At 38.7% G+C, this 17,745-nt stretch overlaps 1 protein-coding gene across 1 annotated transcript; it reads right to left on the reverse strand.

Annotated features, from left to right (window-relative positions):
• Window positions 1–5,824: 5,824 nt before the first annotated feature.
• On the reverse strand, window positions 5,825–17,501 carry LOC123516801 (proline-rich protein PRCC-like). The gene is made up of 2 exons (XM_045276479.1): window positions 16,837–17,501; window positions 5,825–9,335 (listed from the first exon to the last, which is right to left on the reverse strand). The coding sequence occupies exons 1-2, from the start codon at window positions 17,269–17,271 to the stop codon at window positions 8,472–8,474; spliced, it is 1,299 nt and encodes a 432-aa protein (XP_045132414.1). The 5' UTR covers window positions 17,272–17,501; the 3' UTR covers window positions 5,825–8,471.
• Between the last annotated feature and the right edge of the window lie 244 nt (window positions 17,502–17,745).

The following is a 17,745-nucleotide window of genomic DNA, read 5'->3' on the forward strand; positions in this document are numbered from 1 at the left end:
TCTCTCTCTCTCTTTTCTCCGAAGAGAGAAGCGTCCACTTTCCTCTTCGAAGGCGATATAGTGACTAAAAAATAGCAGTATAATACACAAAGATGACAAGTATGACAAGCTTGCACGAGTTTCCCGCGTCCGGGCGCGCGGCACTTCCACCTGTATATCATACAGACGGGCTTTTTTAACATCCAGCGTGAAGGGGTTAAACATGTCACTTCGTAATCTTCTATCTGATTGTCAGTATGGCTTCTGTCAAGATCGCTCTACTGGTGATCTGGCTTTCCTTACTGAGTCTTGGTCATCCTCTTTTAGAGATTTCGGTGAAACTTTTGCTGTCACATTAGTGATATCAAAAGCTTTTGATAAAGTCTGGCACAAAGCTTCAATTTTAAAACTGCCCTCCTACGGATTCTACCCTTGTCTCTGCAACTTTATCTCAAGTTTCTTTCCAACTGTTATATTGCAGCTGTGGTAGATGGCCACTGTTCTTCTCCTAAATCTATTAACAGTGATGTCACCCACTCTAGTAGTTTTCAATGCCTCAAAAACTCAATTCCTCCATCTATCAACTCGACACAACCTTCCAGACTAGTATCCCCTCTTCTTCAATGACACTCAACTGTCTCCCTCTTCCACACTGAATATCCTCAGTCTGTCCTTTACTCATAATTTTAACTGGAAACTTCACTGCTCAACTCTTGCTAAAACAGCTTCTATGAAGTTAGGTGTTCTATGGCATTTCCACCAGTTTTTCTTGCCCCTCCAACTACTAATTCTGTACAAGAGCCTTATCCACCTCTATATGGAGTACTCTTTGTATGTTTGGGGGGGGGGAGTTCCACTCACAGATTTATCAGATAGGGTGGAATCAAAAGCTTTACATCTCATCAACTCTCCTCCTTTGTCTTCAGCCTCTTTCTCACTGCCGAAATGTTGCATCTCTTTCTATCTTTTATCGCTATTTTCATGTTAACTGTTCTACTGATCCTACTAACTGCATGCCTCCCTCCTCCTGCAGCCTTGTTGCACAAGGCTTTCTTCTTCCTCTCATCCCTATTCTGTCCAACTCTCTAATGCAAGAGTTAACCAGTACTCTCAGTTTTTCATACCTTTCACTGGTAAACTCTGGATCTCCCTTCCTGCTCCTGTATTTCCAACTTCCAACGACTTGTCTTCTTTGAAGAGGGAAGTATGCAGGCATTTGCTCCTTAATTTTGGCTGATGCTTTTCTTTTCTGCAGAGAACCAGCACCCAAGTGGGCCTTTTTTATTTATTTTTATTTATTTATTTTTTTTTTTTTTGTCCTTGGCTGGCCCTCTATCCTACATAAAAAAAAAAAAAGGGTAAGAAATGGATGCTAACAGTCACACTAGACATTGGGGGTAAGAAGTGTCACAACTGGCAATGGTAAACACATTGGACCAATGGGTAAAGGACTGTACAAGATATAGAGGGGAAGAGGAGGGAAAAAAAAACGGAGCCTTGTCCACCCATTTAATATTATAGCCCAATGGGAAAAAGTGATCATGTGGTCCTAGAAATTGATTTAGAGGATCAGAAAATTTTTAAGTGCTATTAGAGACAAACAAAAAAGATGGAATCATTCTAAGTCAAATTTTGGGGAATTAAGAAGTTACTTTGGTAATATTAAAGGGATGCAGTGGTGTAGTGGATAAAGTGGTGAGCATGGGATCAGGCAGACCTCCACACGTAGGTTCAAATCCCATCTCATACTGCTTTGAAGTTATGCCCTTTGTTGAGTGGTTTAAAGTTACCTACATGTCACCATGATACCCAGGTTCTAGATGGTTACACCAAAAATGCACTTGGTTGATGACATGAGCCCTAATATGACTACTACTATAAATAAAATTGCCTGGGCGGAAGCTGAACAGCACTTCCCACTCTTCAAGTGTGCCTACAGGTGCTATAAGCCATAATAAAAAAAATAAATAAATAAAAATAAAATAAATTTACTATAGGAAAATTATGCAAGGCAAGACAATTCAAGAGAAGTATATACTCCTAGACAAGTATAATGAGGGAGTAAAGAGATATAATCCTGAATACAAAGTAAATGATAATAAACACACATGGTATAATGCTGTATGTGCAAAAACTAAAAAATGTAAGGATGCAGCTTGGAAAAAAAAATTAAGGAGGCAACAAAATAAAGTAAATAGGAAGCAGTATAAAGAGGCATGAAAAGGAATACACTAAGAAAAGAAGGAAGGAGGAGAGAAATTTTGAAAAGGATGTAGTGAAGAGATGTGAAGAGGAACCCAGCTTTTTTTATAAGTATATAAATGGAAAAATGACAGAGACCATCAATAAGTCAATTAACCTCTTCAACACGATAATGCACATTTTGCATCATCGGGGCGCTTGTGACATATTCAATGACGTGCATATTTCGTCATGACTACTTTCTGCTTAGAAGGTGTGTTTTTGTTCCTGGATACTGTATGAGATTCCTCAGAATGTAGGTCGTACATGATATGCTGGCATACTTGACTTTCATCATTATTACAAAGGTGTATGACTCTCTTATATATCAGGGTAAGTACTGATGTGCCATGGTGGAAATAATTATATTATTTGAAAAAATTTGTTACCAATCGATTAGTTTACCATAAAAAAAAAGTTTTCTCTCATTTGTCGTCTTCAGAAAATGGCCTGAGTAGGCAGACAATATATTTTTTTCTTTCTAAAATTTGCATGGGTTTATTTCTTATTGTACATACCTATTATGAAAAAATGACTTAGCATCATTATTACCGTAGTTGGACAGAGAGAGAGAGAGAGAGAGAGAGAGAGAGAGAGAGAGAGAGAGAGACTGCCACTGAGTCAAGTATCTCCCCATCCACACCCAGCTCGGATATGGCGCCAGGGGCTGTTTTCTGTTGCCCGTAGTGAAAAAGTTAAGGGAAATAGGATATATGAAACAATGGAAGAAATGAGAGCTTTAAAGCAGTATTTAATGAAAAGAGAGAGTCCATAGAGCCAAGCAACCAAGTGATACAAGAAGGATTAAGAAATGTTGTGGTGAAAAAACAAAAAATTAGAGAATTACAAGAAAAGGTGGATGTAAGAGAGGCAATGGGGCCAGAGTCAGGATGGACACTGAGAGAATGTAGAGAACATCTGGTGGAACCAATCTGTGATATAATCAGTAACTCTCTAATGGAAGAGAAGGTACCAAAGGAATGGAAAAGAGCAAATATAGTCCTAATATACAAAGGAGGAAAAAAGATTGAGCCCCTAAATTATAGACCTGTGTCACTAACTAGTGTTGTAGGAAAGATCTGTGAAATTGTTATTAAAGAAAAATGGTTAGAATATCTGGGGGAAATTAAATGATTAATAACTCCCAATTTGGTTTCAGAAAAAGATCATGCATAACAAATTTACTAAGCTTTTATACAAGAGTAATAGATGAAGTACAAGGGAAAGATAGATGGGTTGACAAGGTGTATCTAGATTTTAAGAAGGCTTTTGACAGAGTACCACAAAGAAGACTCCTATGGAAAATAGAACACATGGGAGGAATAAAGGGAAATATCTTAAATTGGATGATGGACTACTTGACAGGTAGGAAAATGAGAACAATGGTAAGAGGCACCCCATCAAGCTGGAGCACAGTTACCAGTGGCATACCACAAGGTTTGGTGCTGGCTCCAAGTATGTTCCAAGTATGGGCAATCCCTAATTAACGAATGTTCACACAACGAAATTTCGCTACAACGAATTTTTTCCTTTTACTACCCTGTGCTCGTATAACGAACACCAAACTCGCTTTAACGAAATTTTATTAAGGTAATTTTTTCCAGCTTTGAAAGCCTTGCCGTATCATGCAAGCTGACAGGCTTTTGAATACACCAGCACCTCTCGTGGACAAAACGCACACCACTCACTCCCCTACCCTTCCCCATTCTTAGTTCAAAACAATAACACTGTCCAGCAGCAGCTTGTCTTCCCTCGCTCAACATGCCACCAAAACACCCTGCAACCAGCCCTGCAATGTTGCCTAGCATTGCTGAGAATACCAGGAAGTCTCTTACCCTTGAAGTGAAGCTTTATATTATTCACAAACACAAGGGGCGAGAAAACTAACAGCATTGCTTGCCACCATGGCTTGACTCAACCTGTCTCTACTATTTTCAAGTCAGCAGACTCTATTAAGAAGGCTGGTGAGACCGTATCTTCTTTGCAAGCTAAAAGAACCACCCAAACTCGTGATTCTGCAATGGATAAAATGGAAAGCCTTGTGGAAATGTAGTACATAAGTTTTGTATGCGGTACAATGATGCGCCCTTTTTATACATTCCACAGGTTTCCGGCTAGCGTCTTTCCTGCTCCACTCCCCCCTCCCTTCATAAATTTAAGATCATCATTATAAAATTACTTACATGCATACATTAGTGTACATTATAATGACTTAGTCTTAAATTAAACTGCTTAAATATTTAAGTTTAACTTCATAATTTTTACTTTCATTAAACCTTTTACTGTACTATGATGCACTCTCGCTTTGTTTACTCTCAATGGAAGTTCAAGTCGGGTCAAACTTGTTATAATTGGTTCGCTTAATGAAAATTCATGCAACGAATGTTTTTTTTTTTTCTTTTTTTTTCTTTATATATACCATGTGGGCTTTTTACGGGAATTTTTGGGCTAAAGGGGATACTTTTTATGGTACCTCCTAGCTCAAAGCCCACCCAAATGAGGAAGCCCATCCTACACTCAGACTGTGGACAGGATTTGAACCCGTGTGCTTGGAGACCCCTCGGACCCCAAAGCATGCATGATTCCACTGTACCATGGCGGCTCACATAACCCGTTCATTAAGCAGGGGTTGCCTGTATATGTTAACGATATACAAGAGGGTTTGAGTTGCTACATAAATTTGTTTGCAGATGATGTGAAACTTTTGAGAGTAATAAGGAACATCAATGACTGTATGGAATTGCAGAAAGATATTGACAAAATCTGGAAATGGAGCCAAAAGTGAAAATTTGAATTTAATACCAGGAAATGCCATGTAATGGAAATGTGTAAAAGTAATAAAAGACCTACAGGGGAATACAAAATGAGAGAAGAGATTATAATGAAAAGGAGTGAAGAGAAAGCACTGGGAGTGATTTTACAAGACACCCAGACTTCAGAAAGACACATAAATGGACTTTTTGCTTCAACATACAAGACACTACCTAACATTAGGCTGGTACTCAATTACATGAATAGTATGATGAAAACGATCATAACCCCTATGATAAAATCTAGACTAAAATATGCAGCAGTGATGTGGTCACCATACAGGCAAGAAGACAAAGAAGCTAGAAAGAATCCAAATGACTGCTACAAAGATGGTCCCAGAAATAAAGGATCTTCCCTAAGAAGAAAGATTGAAGAAAAAGGAACTACCAACTTTGAAGGATGACGGGAAAGAGACCTAATAACGAGGTATAAGTTAGTAAACCGTATGGTTAAGATAGATAGACAAGACCTGGTATCACTGACAGAGGATGGAGATAGACGAACATGAGGACTTTCCAAGATCATGAGTCAGTGTCTGAGGAACATTAAGAAGTTCAGTTTTCCCCATAGGATGGTGGACATCTGGAACAGATTAAGTGAAGAGATTATAACAGCAGAAAGTGGTCACTATGAGTTCCATTCAAACCCTGTAATATATAATTAACTGAATACTAGGTAAACACACACACACACACACACACACACACACACACACACACACACACACACACACACACACACACTCAAATTCTACTTCTTTTGATGATTAAAATCCAAAAAGAAAAAAGAAAAATATTAACAACAGTTTAATCTTAATGAATAATACTACAACTACAATCACCATTCAACTGCTTGTATTAAGTAAAGTTTTAACATGTCATCAGTGTAAGGTATGACATAGAAAATACAGTATGTACACATGTCATGCCACAAAAATATATGATTCCAGATTATTCTTATCATATTGAGGCCTAAAAAAAAAAAAAAAAAAAAAAAAAAGTAAATAAATAAAAACTCCCCAGAATGTCTTTTGTACTCATTATTTTTAGGCAATACTCACAATCATCTTGAAAATACAATTCATGAAATATGTGGTCAAGGGTTTAGGATGTCTGGTGTAAATTGAAAAAGTGGGGCAAAACTAACCATTGCTCATAAATCCTTAGTATCAATATATATACTTATTAACACATTTAATTTAATTTTTTATGAACTAGAAAAATAAAAATCATAAGAAACTTTAATAGCTTAGAAGCTTAAATCATTACAGTAATGGGCAAAATATCACTTCCCATGCTAAGGTTGCAGTATTCTGTTTAGATTTATGTACTGAAAATAAATATTAATATAAAACAAACAAATATTGTAAACTTCTTCAGCACAAATGAAGTACAGAGGTACCTTGAAATACGAGCTTAATTCGTTCCGTGATGGAGCTTGTATCTCAAAACAATTTTTCCCATTGAAATGCATTGAAGTGACTTTAATCCGTTTCACCCTCTCCAAAAAGAACATCCCTAATTTTTTTTATGTGTTTTCAGGCAGGAAAAATGTAATAATTATTCCACAGAAACATAATAACACATAACAAAATATAATATAAATATATAAACTACCAAAAGATAATATAAATAAAACTCTTATAAAGTATATTTATTTCAGAGGGTGCATTCCATGGGATGTTACTCTACCACATTCCCACTCATTTGGGACTGTTGACTAGCTGTTTTGTACGAATAGATCCACTCACAGAAAACTGGCTGCTCTAATAATCACAGAAGTGCTCGATGATGATTCTGTAAACATTATTCATTGAATAAATGAAATGTTGAGAGAGAGAGAGAGAGAGAGAGAGAGAGAGAGAGAGAGAGAGAGAGAGAGAGAATAGGGGCCGCAACGCCGTAGCTAGTGCAGAAGTTTATTTACATTTCCCCTCCCCTCCCTCCTATGTGATAAGCATCGATGGAGGAGGTAGCGGAGATAGGAGAAATTTGTTTTGCCTTTCAGTTACATACACATACATACTTTATCAATGCATGAAAATTTATGAAATAACAGCAAAAGTTTATTTAGTGTTCTTACCTTAGAGACACACATTTTCAGCCAATGGTGGTGAATGGTGGAGGAGTGGGGAGGGAGGAAAGGATGCAGGCAACATTCAAACATAAACATGAAACACAAATTAAGAATACACTTTCTGTAGATAATTGAAAATAGGTCAGTAAATATTGTAAAAATTATAAAAGAACAGTCACAGTGCATGAGATCCACAGGAAACTCAGCTGAGGCTGGACCGATGCGCTGAGCCGCTGACTCGAGGCATCACTGTACAGTGGTACCTTGAGATATGAGTTTTTTGAGATATGAGCTACGATTTGGTCATTCTTTTATTTTGAGATACAAGCAAAATTTTGAGATATGAGTCATGCTTGGTGATGTTGCCATTGTAGTTGGATGCTCAGCACATTGGTCCAGCCTCAGCTGAGCTAGTATCTACGTGTTTTCCAGGGATCCCATGCACTGTGCTTGTTCTATCATCATTTTCATTTACTGACCTATTTTTTGTCTAAAGAAAGTGCAATTTTAATCTATGCTTAATATTTATGTGAGAATGACGCCTGCATCCTTTCCTCCCTCCCCACTCTTCCACCATTAGCCGAAAAACATGTGTCTCCAAAGTAAGAACACTAAATAAACTTTTGCTGTTATTTCATATATGTTCATGCATTGATAAAGTATGTATGTGTACACAACTGAAAAGGCAAAAAAAATTTCTCCTCTCTCCCTCTACCTCCTCCACCCACACTTATCATGGATGGGGGAGAACAATGTAAACAAACCTCTACAGTGCCTCTCTCTCTCTCTCTCTCTCTCTCTCTCTCTCTCTCTACTTAAAACTTCATTTATTCAATAATTAATGTTTACAGAATCGTCATCAAGCCCTTCTGTGATTATTAGAGCAGCCAGTCCTCTGTGGGGTGGCTATATTTGTACACTCCAGCTGATCGACAGTCCCAAGTGAGGGTTGGGGATGCAGTAACGTCCCATGGAATGCACCCTCCAAGATTAATATACTTTATAAGAGTAATTTATCTATTTATATTATCTTTTGTTGTTTTATTATATTTCTGTGCAATAATCATTGTTTATGAATACCTTTTTCTTACCTGAAAACATGTAAAAAAATAGGGGAGTTTTTTTTGGGGAGGCTGGAATGGATTAATGGCATTTCAATGCATTTCAATAGGAAAAACTGTATTGACATACAAGCTTTTTGAGACATGAGTTCCGTCACAGAATGGATTAAACTCGTATCTCAAGGTACCACTGCACTTCTGATCAACATTCAAGATTTGACTCAGTTTCCTTGACCTCTGACAAAGAGATACAGTGAGCTCTGCTTAGATCCCTTATGGTACAACTAAAAAGGCAAAGTGGTGTTAAAAACCGTATTTTGCCTGAGACTGCATCTTGGTCATTTTATTTTGTGCCCAAGTGTTCTTGAGATCTAGCTCACGTTCTTTAGCCTGGTGTGCCAAGTAAGTAATCTGGTGCTTCTGCTTCTGTTTCTGGGTGGGTAGCCCTTCACGTTTCTTGCTGAAACCATGCAGAGGCTTTTCCTCAGTCAAGGCCTTTGTCATCCATTCATGCCGAGTTAGTAATGCATCATCTGCATTCACATCAATGAAATTGATGGCTTCAGCCCGGCCACGCTTGCCGGCTAATCGTAAGATGGTAGCCTCATCAATGGCTCCTGCTGCTGTTGCTGTTCCTGTTACTGCTGGCTGAGAGGCATTTGGCACCATTTCACTAGGACCTTCCTTTTCATAATCTTGGTATTGCTGCTCCACTACAGAAGGTCGCTCAGGTTGATTTAATGGAGCCTCAGCCACCTCTCTTATGGGTAAAACATATGGTGCAGCAGCAGCTGGAACTTGATGGGTGGTTAGTCCTTTACCTGTCATGACAGAGTCAATAGAAGTTGGTTCTGACAAAGAAAAGAAGTCAATGGTTTCTGCTGGAGCTTCATCATCTTCATCAGAAACATGACCAGCTACATTCATTGGTGATCTTCCTACTTCTGCTGTTGCCAGTGCTACTTTTGGAACCTTTGTTTGAGGTTTCTTAGGTTGTGTTGGCCGCTTGGTGAGAACGTGAGGCACCAATGAGCGGCCAGTCTCCTTGGCTGTTAAGTGTTTGGGCTCTGGTAATACTGAGAAGAGACCACTGCCTTCCTTTGATGGATTCAGCTTCTTCTTTGGAGGCTTCTTCCTTTCCTCTTCCTCCTCATCATCATCTGAAAACTGAAACCATACAGATTAGCAGTTCAGCCTCGATACAATAGCAAAAACATAAATAAATAAATTACAGTAAATTGTTATTTGTATAATAATGTAGCATCTGTCTGCCCAATATCATGTGATACTGGGTGAGGCATTCAAGTCCCAGGGTTTTCTTGTTCTGCTAGACTTGCATTAAACTTGGAAAAAGACAAAATCTTAACGAATGAAAGTGATTAAATAAAAAAAAAGTATGTATACTGTCCAACAAAGTATTGAAAGGTGTTGTCCTTCCTGAATGAGTTTCGGGAAAATGTAAAATAGATTAATTTGTTCCTGGAAGGGCTGTGTAAGAGGACATACACCCAGCGGTCCCTGCAGCACGTATCCTATATAAAGTGCTTTTGTACACCTCTCAGTGGGAATAAACAAAGGATCGTCATTGCTACAGTATCAGCATCTACCTGACAGCAAGACAGCACACATTGACCTTCCTTAAGACATTTATCATGCCTCTAGCTGTCCTGAAGGTGAAGCATCTTTGTGCTGCGATCAGCTGTGATGGCAATATGGTGGTCCAAACAAATATCTCGTGGAATCTCATGATTCCCAAGATTTGCCATACCAGCAAAGCATCATGATATTGTGTTATTCTAAATAATTTGCATAATTTGAAAAAAATGACTAGGTTTTTTATCTAGTGTTATTTCAAAATTGCATAATCTGAACATGCATAAACTGAGATATATATATATATATATATATATATATATATATATATATATATATATATATATATATATATATATATATATATATATATATATATAAAATTTTTTTATTTTTTTTTTTATTCTATTTATTTTTTGAGAGAGAGTTAAGCAGAAAAAAAAGGGATGAATATAAAATGCCTGGAAAACTCCTTAAATGAGTTCAAGTCATAAGAAGATGGAAATACAATAGCAGGTGGGGAGTTCCAGAGTTTATCAGAGAAAGGTATAAATAAATGAGAGTACTAGTTAACTCTTGCATTAGGAGGATGGACAGAATAGAGAGAGGAAGAAGAAAGTCTTTTTATGTAAGAAGGGAAAGCTGGCCAAGGGCAATATAAAATAAAAAAAGGCCCACTTAGTTGCCAGTCTCCTTGCATGTCTAAAGAGTTAACCAAAAGAAAAACAAAAAAGGGATAAATGTCTTGAAACCTCCCTTTTTAAATAAAATCAAGTCATAGGCAGTTGGAAATACAGAAGCAGGTAGGGGGTTCCAGAGTTTGCCAGAGAAAGGCATAAATGACTGAAAGTACCGGTTAACTCTTGCATTAGAGAGTTGAACAGTGTAGGAGTGAGAGGAAGAAGATAGCCTTGTGCAGCGAGGCCACAGGGGGAGGGAAGGCATACAGTTAGCAAGATCAAAAGAGCAGTTAGCATAAAAACAAGGTTAGAAGATAGCAAGAGATGCAACATCCTGGCAGTGAGAAGGTAGCTGAAGACAGTGAGTCAGAGAAGAGAAATTATGACAAAAACATTTTATTTTACCCTATCTAATAAAACTGTGTGAGTGGAACTCCCCCCCCCCATACATGCAAAGAGCACTCCTTATACAGAGTTAGCAATTTTGTTGGGAGGAGAGGCTGAAAAAACTGGCAGAGATGCCTAAAAATGCCTAACTTCATAGAAACTGTTTTAGCAAGAGATGAGATGTGAAGTTTCCAGTTAAGATTATAAGTAAAGGACACACCGAGGATATTCTGTGTGGAAGAGGGAGACAGTTGAGTGTCATTGAAGAAGAGGGATAGTTGTCTGGAAGGTTGTGTTGAGTTGATAGATGGAGGAATTGAGTTTTTGAGGCACTGAAAACTACTAGATTTTCTCTACCCCAATTGGAAATCTTAAAAAGATCAGAAGTCAGGCGTTCTGTGGTGTCCCTGTGTGATCTGTTAACTTCGTGAAGGGTTGGTCGTCTCTGAAAGGACATGGAAAGATGTAGGGTGGTATCATCACTGCAGGAGTGGATGGGGAAAGACGTTTGGTTAAGAAGGTCATTAATGAATAATAGAAAGAGAGTGGGTGACAGGACAGAACCCTGGAGGAAGACAGATGTTTATAGATTTAGGAGAACAGTGACTGTCTATCAGCAGCAATAAAATGGTCGGAGAGGAAAACTTCAGAAAAAGTTGTAGAGAGAAGAATAGAAACTGTAGGAGGGTAGTTTTGAGATAAAAGCTTTGTGCCAGATGCTATCAAAAGCTTTTTGATATGTCTAAGGCAAAAGTAAAAGTTTCACCAAAATGTCTAAAAGTCGATGACCAAGACTAAGTAAAGAAGACCAGATCGCCAATAGAGCAGCCTTGATGGAGGCCATACTGGTGATCAGAGAGAAGAGTGTGAAGTGACACATGTTTAAGAATCTTATTGAGGATAGATTCAAATACAGGCAACCCCCCTTAACGAAGGGGTTACATTCCTAAAAAAACCCTTCGTTATGCGAATTTTTGTTAAATGAACCAATTATAACAAGTTTAACCCCTGACTTGAGCTTCCATTGAGGGTAAACAAAGCGAGAGTGCATCATAGTACAGTAAAAGGTTTAATGAAAGTAAAAATTATGAAGGTAAACATTTAAGCAGTTTGATTTAAGATTAAGTCATTATAATGTACACTAATGTATGTAAGTAAGTAACTTTATAATGTTGATGATCTTAAATTTATGAAGGGAGGGAGAGTGGAGCGGGAAATACGCTAGCGGGCAACCTGTGGAATGTAAACAAAGGGCGCATCATTGTACCGCATACAAAACTTGTGTACCACATTTCCACAAGGCTTTCCATTTTATCCATTGTAGAGTCACGAGTTCAGGTGGTTCTTTTAGCTTGCAAGGAAGATATGATTTCACCAGCCTTCTTAATAGAGTCTGCTGACTTGAAAATGGTAGACAGTAGATGGAGTCAAGCCATGGTGGGAAGCAATGCTATTAGTTTTCTCACCTCTCGTGTCTGTGAATAATATCCAGCTTCACTTCGAGAATAAGAGACTAAGCGAGCAGATGGTAGTAAAAGGAAACCTTCATTGTAGCGAAATTTTGTGTGAACCTTTGTTAAGCGGGGATTGCCTGTACTTTACACAAGCAGGAGATTGAAGTTATATGCCAATAGTTTGAGGGATTAGAACCATCACCATTTTTAGGAACATGCTGAATGTAGGTAAACTTACAGCAAGAGGTAGAAGCTGAAAAACAGAGTTGGAAGAGTTTGGCCAGGCAAGATGCAAGCAAGGAGTCACAGTTTTTTAAACAATAGGAGGGATCCCATCAGGTCCATAAGCCTTCCAAAGGTTTAGGCCAGCTAGGGCATGGAAAACATGATTGTGAAAAACTTTAATCAAAGGCATGAAATATTCAGAAAGAGGAGGAAAGGGAGGGATAACTCCAGAATCATCCAAGGTAGAGTTATTATCAAAGGTTTATACACACAAAGGTTTAAGATAAGATTTCAGCTTTAGAGATAGATGTGATGGCAGTGGTGCCATCAGGGTGAATGGAAGGAGGAAAAGATGAAGAAACAAAGTTATTGGAGATGATTTTTGACCAGATGCTAGAAGTCTTAAGTTGGATTTCAAAAGACTTTGACTTTCTATTAAAGAAGGAGTGTTCAGCAAGTTGAAGAACAGACTTGGCATGATTCCAGGTAGAAATATAAAGAGCATGAGAGTCAAGTGATGGAAGGTACCCTTTGTGGGCAACCTCTTTATCATGTATAGTGAAAGAACAGACTGTGTTAAAGCAAAGTTTGTAAAGTTTAGGTTGAGAAAATATATGAGGAATGTATGCTTCCATGCTAGACACTATCACCTCTGTTATGCACACAGCACACAGAGATGGGTCTCTGACATGGAAACAGTAATCATTCCAGGAAAAATCTGCATAGTACCTCCTCAGGTCCCCCAACTGGCAGAGGTGAAATGTCAGAGACACCTCCAATTAATAAAACTATGATTGGAAGGCCCCTGATACATACAAAGATTACTCTCTACATGGGCAGATAAGGCCCTTGTACAGCATTAGCAGTTGGTGAGAAAACTGGCGGAGATGCCTCAGAATGCCTAACTTCATAGAAGCTGTTTTAGCAAGAGATTATTCTAAATAAAAGACAGACCGGGAATATTCAGTATAGAAGAGGGAGGACAGTTGAGTGTCACTGAAGAGGGGATAGATGTCTGAAAGGTTGTGTGAAGAAGGCGATAGAGGTTGTGTCGATTTGATAGATGGAGGAATTAAACACTACTAAGTTTTCTTTGCCCCAGTCAGAAATCTTAAGGAGGTATCACACTGGCCTATGTTACGTGGAATGTGGGCCATGGTTCTTGGTACGAAACCAGGAACATTATCACACACAAGCTGCCCGCGTTCTTGCTATGCTAGGCAAACGGCCCAGCAACCAAGACCAAGCCTAATCAAAATAAACCAGAACAAAACCATGCCGCTTAGCTATATCTCAACCTGTGCTTCATTGTGTGTGGAATTGCATGTGCACTTCCTCTTATTGAAGGAAAGTAAGCAAAAGAAACTAGAGAAAAACTGAGACGCGCGATGGCAACTTTGAAGTCAAAGGTGGTTGCTTTGAGCCCAAACTATCGACATTATATATATGAGGCGCCCCGTGCCATATTGTCATAACCCCGGAAAATTGCGATTCTGAGTTAACAGTTGCTCAGTGTAGGGGAAGGGTGTAAAAGTCATATGTTAAGGTCGGCCAAGCCAAACTCGACCATTTGGGTACCTAAAACAAGGTGCAAAGTCATGCAAAAACATGACAGGGAAAGTCGAGACTAACATGTTGCATCCCGAGCTGTGTTGTCGTATCTCCAAGCTCACAGCTGCTGGCAGCCAGCCAATCAGCAGCGCGTGACGTCACACCCATGCCGCGCCTCAGCCAATGAGAGGCATGTTTTCCTTCTCTCTCTCTCTCTCTCTCTCCCATGTGCATCGCCCTTTAACTCGCCATGGCAAGACCTATGCTACTTTTCCTGAAGTTATGGCTTCTACCAGCGCCCCTTCAACTTCCCCAGCCTTGGATTGTATTTTAGGTAAAGACAATGCATAAATACTTACTTTTACCTTTAGTCAACCCTTTCGAACAATAATTGAAAATGAAACATACTTGGAAGGATAATGAATTATTTATTTTTCGCTCGAAAAGAATTTATATAAAATTGAGTTTTGCAGCTATCATCATGAAATCTTCACACACTCCTAATTTTAATGTGAATTCTTAAACTAGCACCTTAGAAACCATTTCACCTAAAAAAAATTTACCGCTACGGAAATAGGCTAAAAAAATCTACCGACATGAACCCGAAATTTTTGGATTTACTATTGAAAACCACCATAACTAAACAAAACTACCCGAGATCTTTCATTTTATGTATAATCTTATATAATTCTGACCGATTTCATGCGCATTTTCAGTGTTTAACTTTGAGCGCGTTTTACTCGAAAGTAGGGTTGACGGGATTACGACAAAATGGCATAGAGCGACTCATATATATATATATATATATATATATATATATATATATATATATATATATATATATATATATATATATATTCTCTCTTTCTAAACTGATGAAATATTATTTAATATTCCAATATGAAAAATTTAGGCACGTTCTTTTTAGTTTAAAAAAAAAAGGTTTTTATTACATATATTATGTTTATTTTTTCATTGGGATAGCATACGAAGAACCGGGATGGATATGAAGCCATCCCAACTTGGCTCCGCTAATCCCGGGCAAGTTCCAGCTATCTGGAGCGGATGTTCCTTGTTCCGCGTATCATAGGCCAGTGAGATAGCCCCTTTAGAGAAATCAGAAGTAAGGTGTATCATATCACCATGATACCCAGGTTCTAGGTGGTTTCACTATAGGTGTGCTTGGGTGGTGATATGGGCCCTAATATGGGTACCACTATAATTAAAATTGCCTGCACCATTAATGGGTCGAAGTTTATCAGCACTTCCATACTCTTCAAATGATCTACATCTACAGGTGCTATAGGCCTATAAGCCTTGGAGAGGGGGCTATCCAGGGAGATCCACCCCATCCTCCGGCAAGAGGGTTATAAGGATGGGTTTGTTTAGTACGGTGGGAAGCAGGGGGTGCAGCAGATCTAGCTGGAAATGTAGCTCTGGCAACACTGCTGAACATAAACAAAGCAACAGTTGCCACTGCTGAATCCAACAGTTGCCTCCACCATCAAAATATTTTCAGAGGTTTTATGTGATTTTGTTGATTTGCAATGTACATTACTCAATTTAATGCTCCCCCATCTAAAAAACCTAATTTGCCACAGGTCTCCCAAGATCACTGGGAATGAGATGTAGGCATTAGTTGAAGTTGAAAAAGCAGTCATAACTCGAAATATATTCATTTGTGAGAGAAATTATACATAATATCAATCAATTCACTACATTTCTCATCATATATATATATATATATATATATATATATATATATATATATATATATATATATATATATATATACAGGGTGGGGCGCGGATACTTCCCGATTTGAGAATGAAATAAAAACCTGTTCACACTTCACAATTCTTTATTCTTCTTTTATGCCTTGTACACAACATGGGAGATTTATTTTTACACTGTTTTAAAGACAATATCTTTTAAATGTCCACCTTTCATTATCAGTACACTGATTCAGACGATTTCGGATGCTTTGGTCTACTCTCTCCAGCATGTTGAGCGGTATATTGGCTCTTTCAGTTGGGATGGCATTCTGTAGGTCTTCCAGGGTCTGTGGACGGTTGTTATAAACCAATCCCCACAGGAAATAATGACAGGGGCCTAAATCACGTGAGCGCGCAGGCCAGTTTAAGTCTCCTCTCAGGGAAATCAGTCGGTCGGGAAAAGCTCCTCTTAGAAATCCCATTGAAATGTGTGCAGTGTGGGCACACACTGATTTAGCCCCCTGTGATTATTTCCTGTGGGGATATCTCAAATCCTTGGTTTATAACGACCGTCCACAGACCCGTCCACAGACCCTGGAAGACCTACAGAACGCCATCCGAACTGAAATAGCCAATATACCGCTCAAAATGCTGGAGAGAGTAGACCAAAGCATCCAAAATTGTCTGAATCAGTGTATTGAAAATGGAGGTGGACATTTAAAAGATATTGTCTTTAAAACAGTGTAAAAGTAAATCTCCCATGTTGTGTGAAAGGCATAAAAGAAGAATAAAGAATTGTGAAGTGTGAACAGGTTTTTATTTCATTCTCAAATCGGTAAGTATCCGCGCCCCACCCTGTATATATATATATATATATATATATATATATATATATATATATATATATATATATATATATATATATACTTGCTTGTTCTGGAGAGGGGAGGCAACAGAATACATATGGAGCCACTACTGATAGGATTTATCAAAAAAGAAAAAAAAAAAAATCTTTCAGGTTGAAAACCTAAGTTTCTAAAGTATCAAAATGAACACAACTCACCTCTGACAGTGATGGTATGAAGATTTTTACTTTCTTTCTCTCCTTGCGTGGCTGGGGAGGATGGAGCGATGGCTCTACTACACTGTTATTCTGTTTTTTCAATTCCTGAGTCACTTTCCATGTATCTACTGTCGGCACATCCACTACTTCATCCTCTTCTACCTCCCCCACATCAAGCAGACTCGATAGTGGCACAGCAGCGGGCACAGAGGAGAACAGAGGACTGGACGTATTTCCACTTTTCGGGAAGTCCTCGTCCTCGTCCTCGTCCTCGATGCTTTCCACGCCGCCCTCTGTCCTGGCTGGAGGTACCCTGGCAGGAGGTTCCACTAAGGCTTTTTCGCCACCTGCTTTCACAACTACTTTCTGAGTCTCGTCCCCATCCTCAGAGTCTGTCCCTAAGTCACTGTCATCACTGTACGCTACAAGGGCCATGGTGTCACTTTTGGGATGAGTAGGTTCTGCTTCTGAAATCAAAACTCCCCAGCACCTTGAAGACTTTCCTCAAGGATGTGCACTTTTCTGTCTTTTTCACTATTTGTATTCCTTCCTTAATTAATCCTGAATGGCTTGCTATCCATAACCTTCATCCCTGGATGTTTTGTTGACGCTCTGCCATGCTGATAGTTCGTATCCGTGACTCCTGGCTTCTCCGGACCGCTCACCGCTTGACGGAAATCGGAAGAAACGTTCGGAATGAACTTTTTTCTATATGACATTGAATGAAATGTTTAGGCAAAACATTTGTTCAAAAAATATGGGCAGCTTTTTTAAAGATGTATATATGAATATGTAAACGATCCTGAGTTAAATCTCTCTCTCTCTCTCTCTCTCTCTCTCTCTCTCTCTCTCTCTCTCTATGTGTTACGGATTCACAAGTGTCAATATGAGACTGAAATTACAAGTCGT

Source organism: Portunus trituberculatus, chromosome 41 (assembly GCF_017591435.1).
Source record: "Portunus trituberculatus isolate SZX2019 chromosome 41, ASM1759143v1, whole genome shotgun sequence".
NCBI lineage: Eukaryota > Metazoa > Arthropoda > Malacostraca > Decapoda > Portunidae > Portunus > Portunus trituberculatus.

What these genes read in the sequence shown, in the direction of transcription:
- LOC123516801 (XM_045276479.1), bottom strand. Translation starts at nt 17,271, where the DNA reads ATGGCCCTTGTAGCGTACAGTGATGACAGTGACTTAGGGACAGACTCT. An exon ending in TCATACCATCACTGTCAGAG is followed by an intron (nt 9,336 to 16,836) that starts GTGAGTTGTGTT and finishes GTATGGTTTCAG; the next exon opens with TTTTCAGATGATGATGAGGA.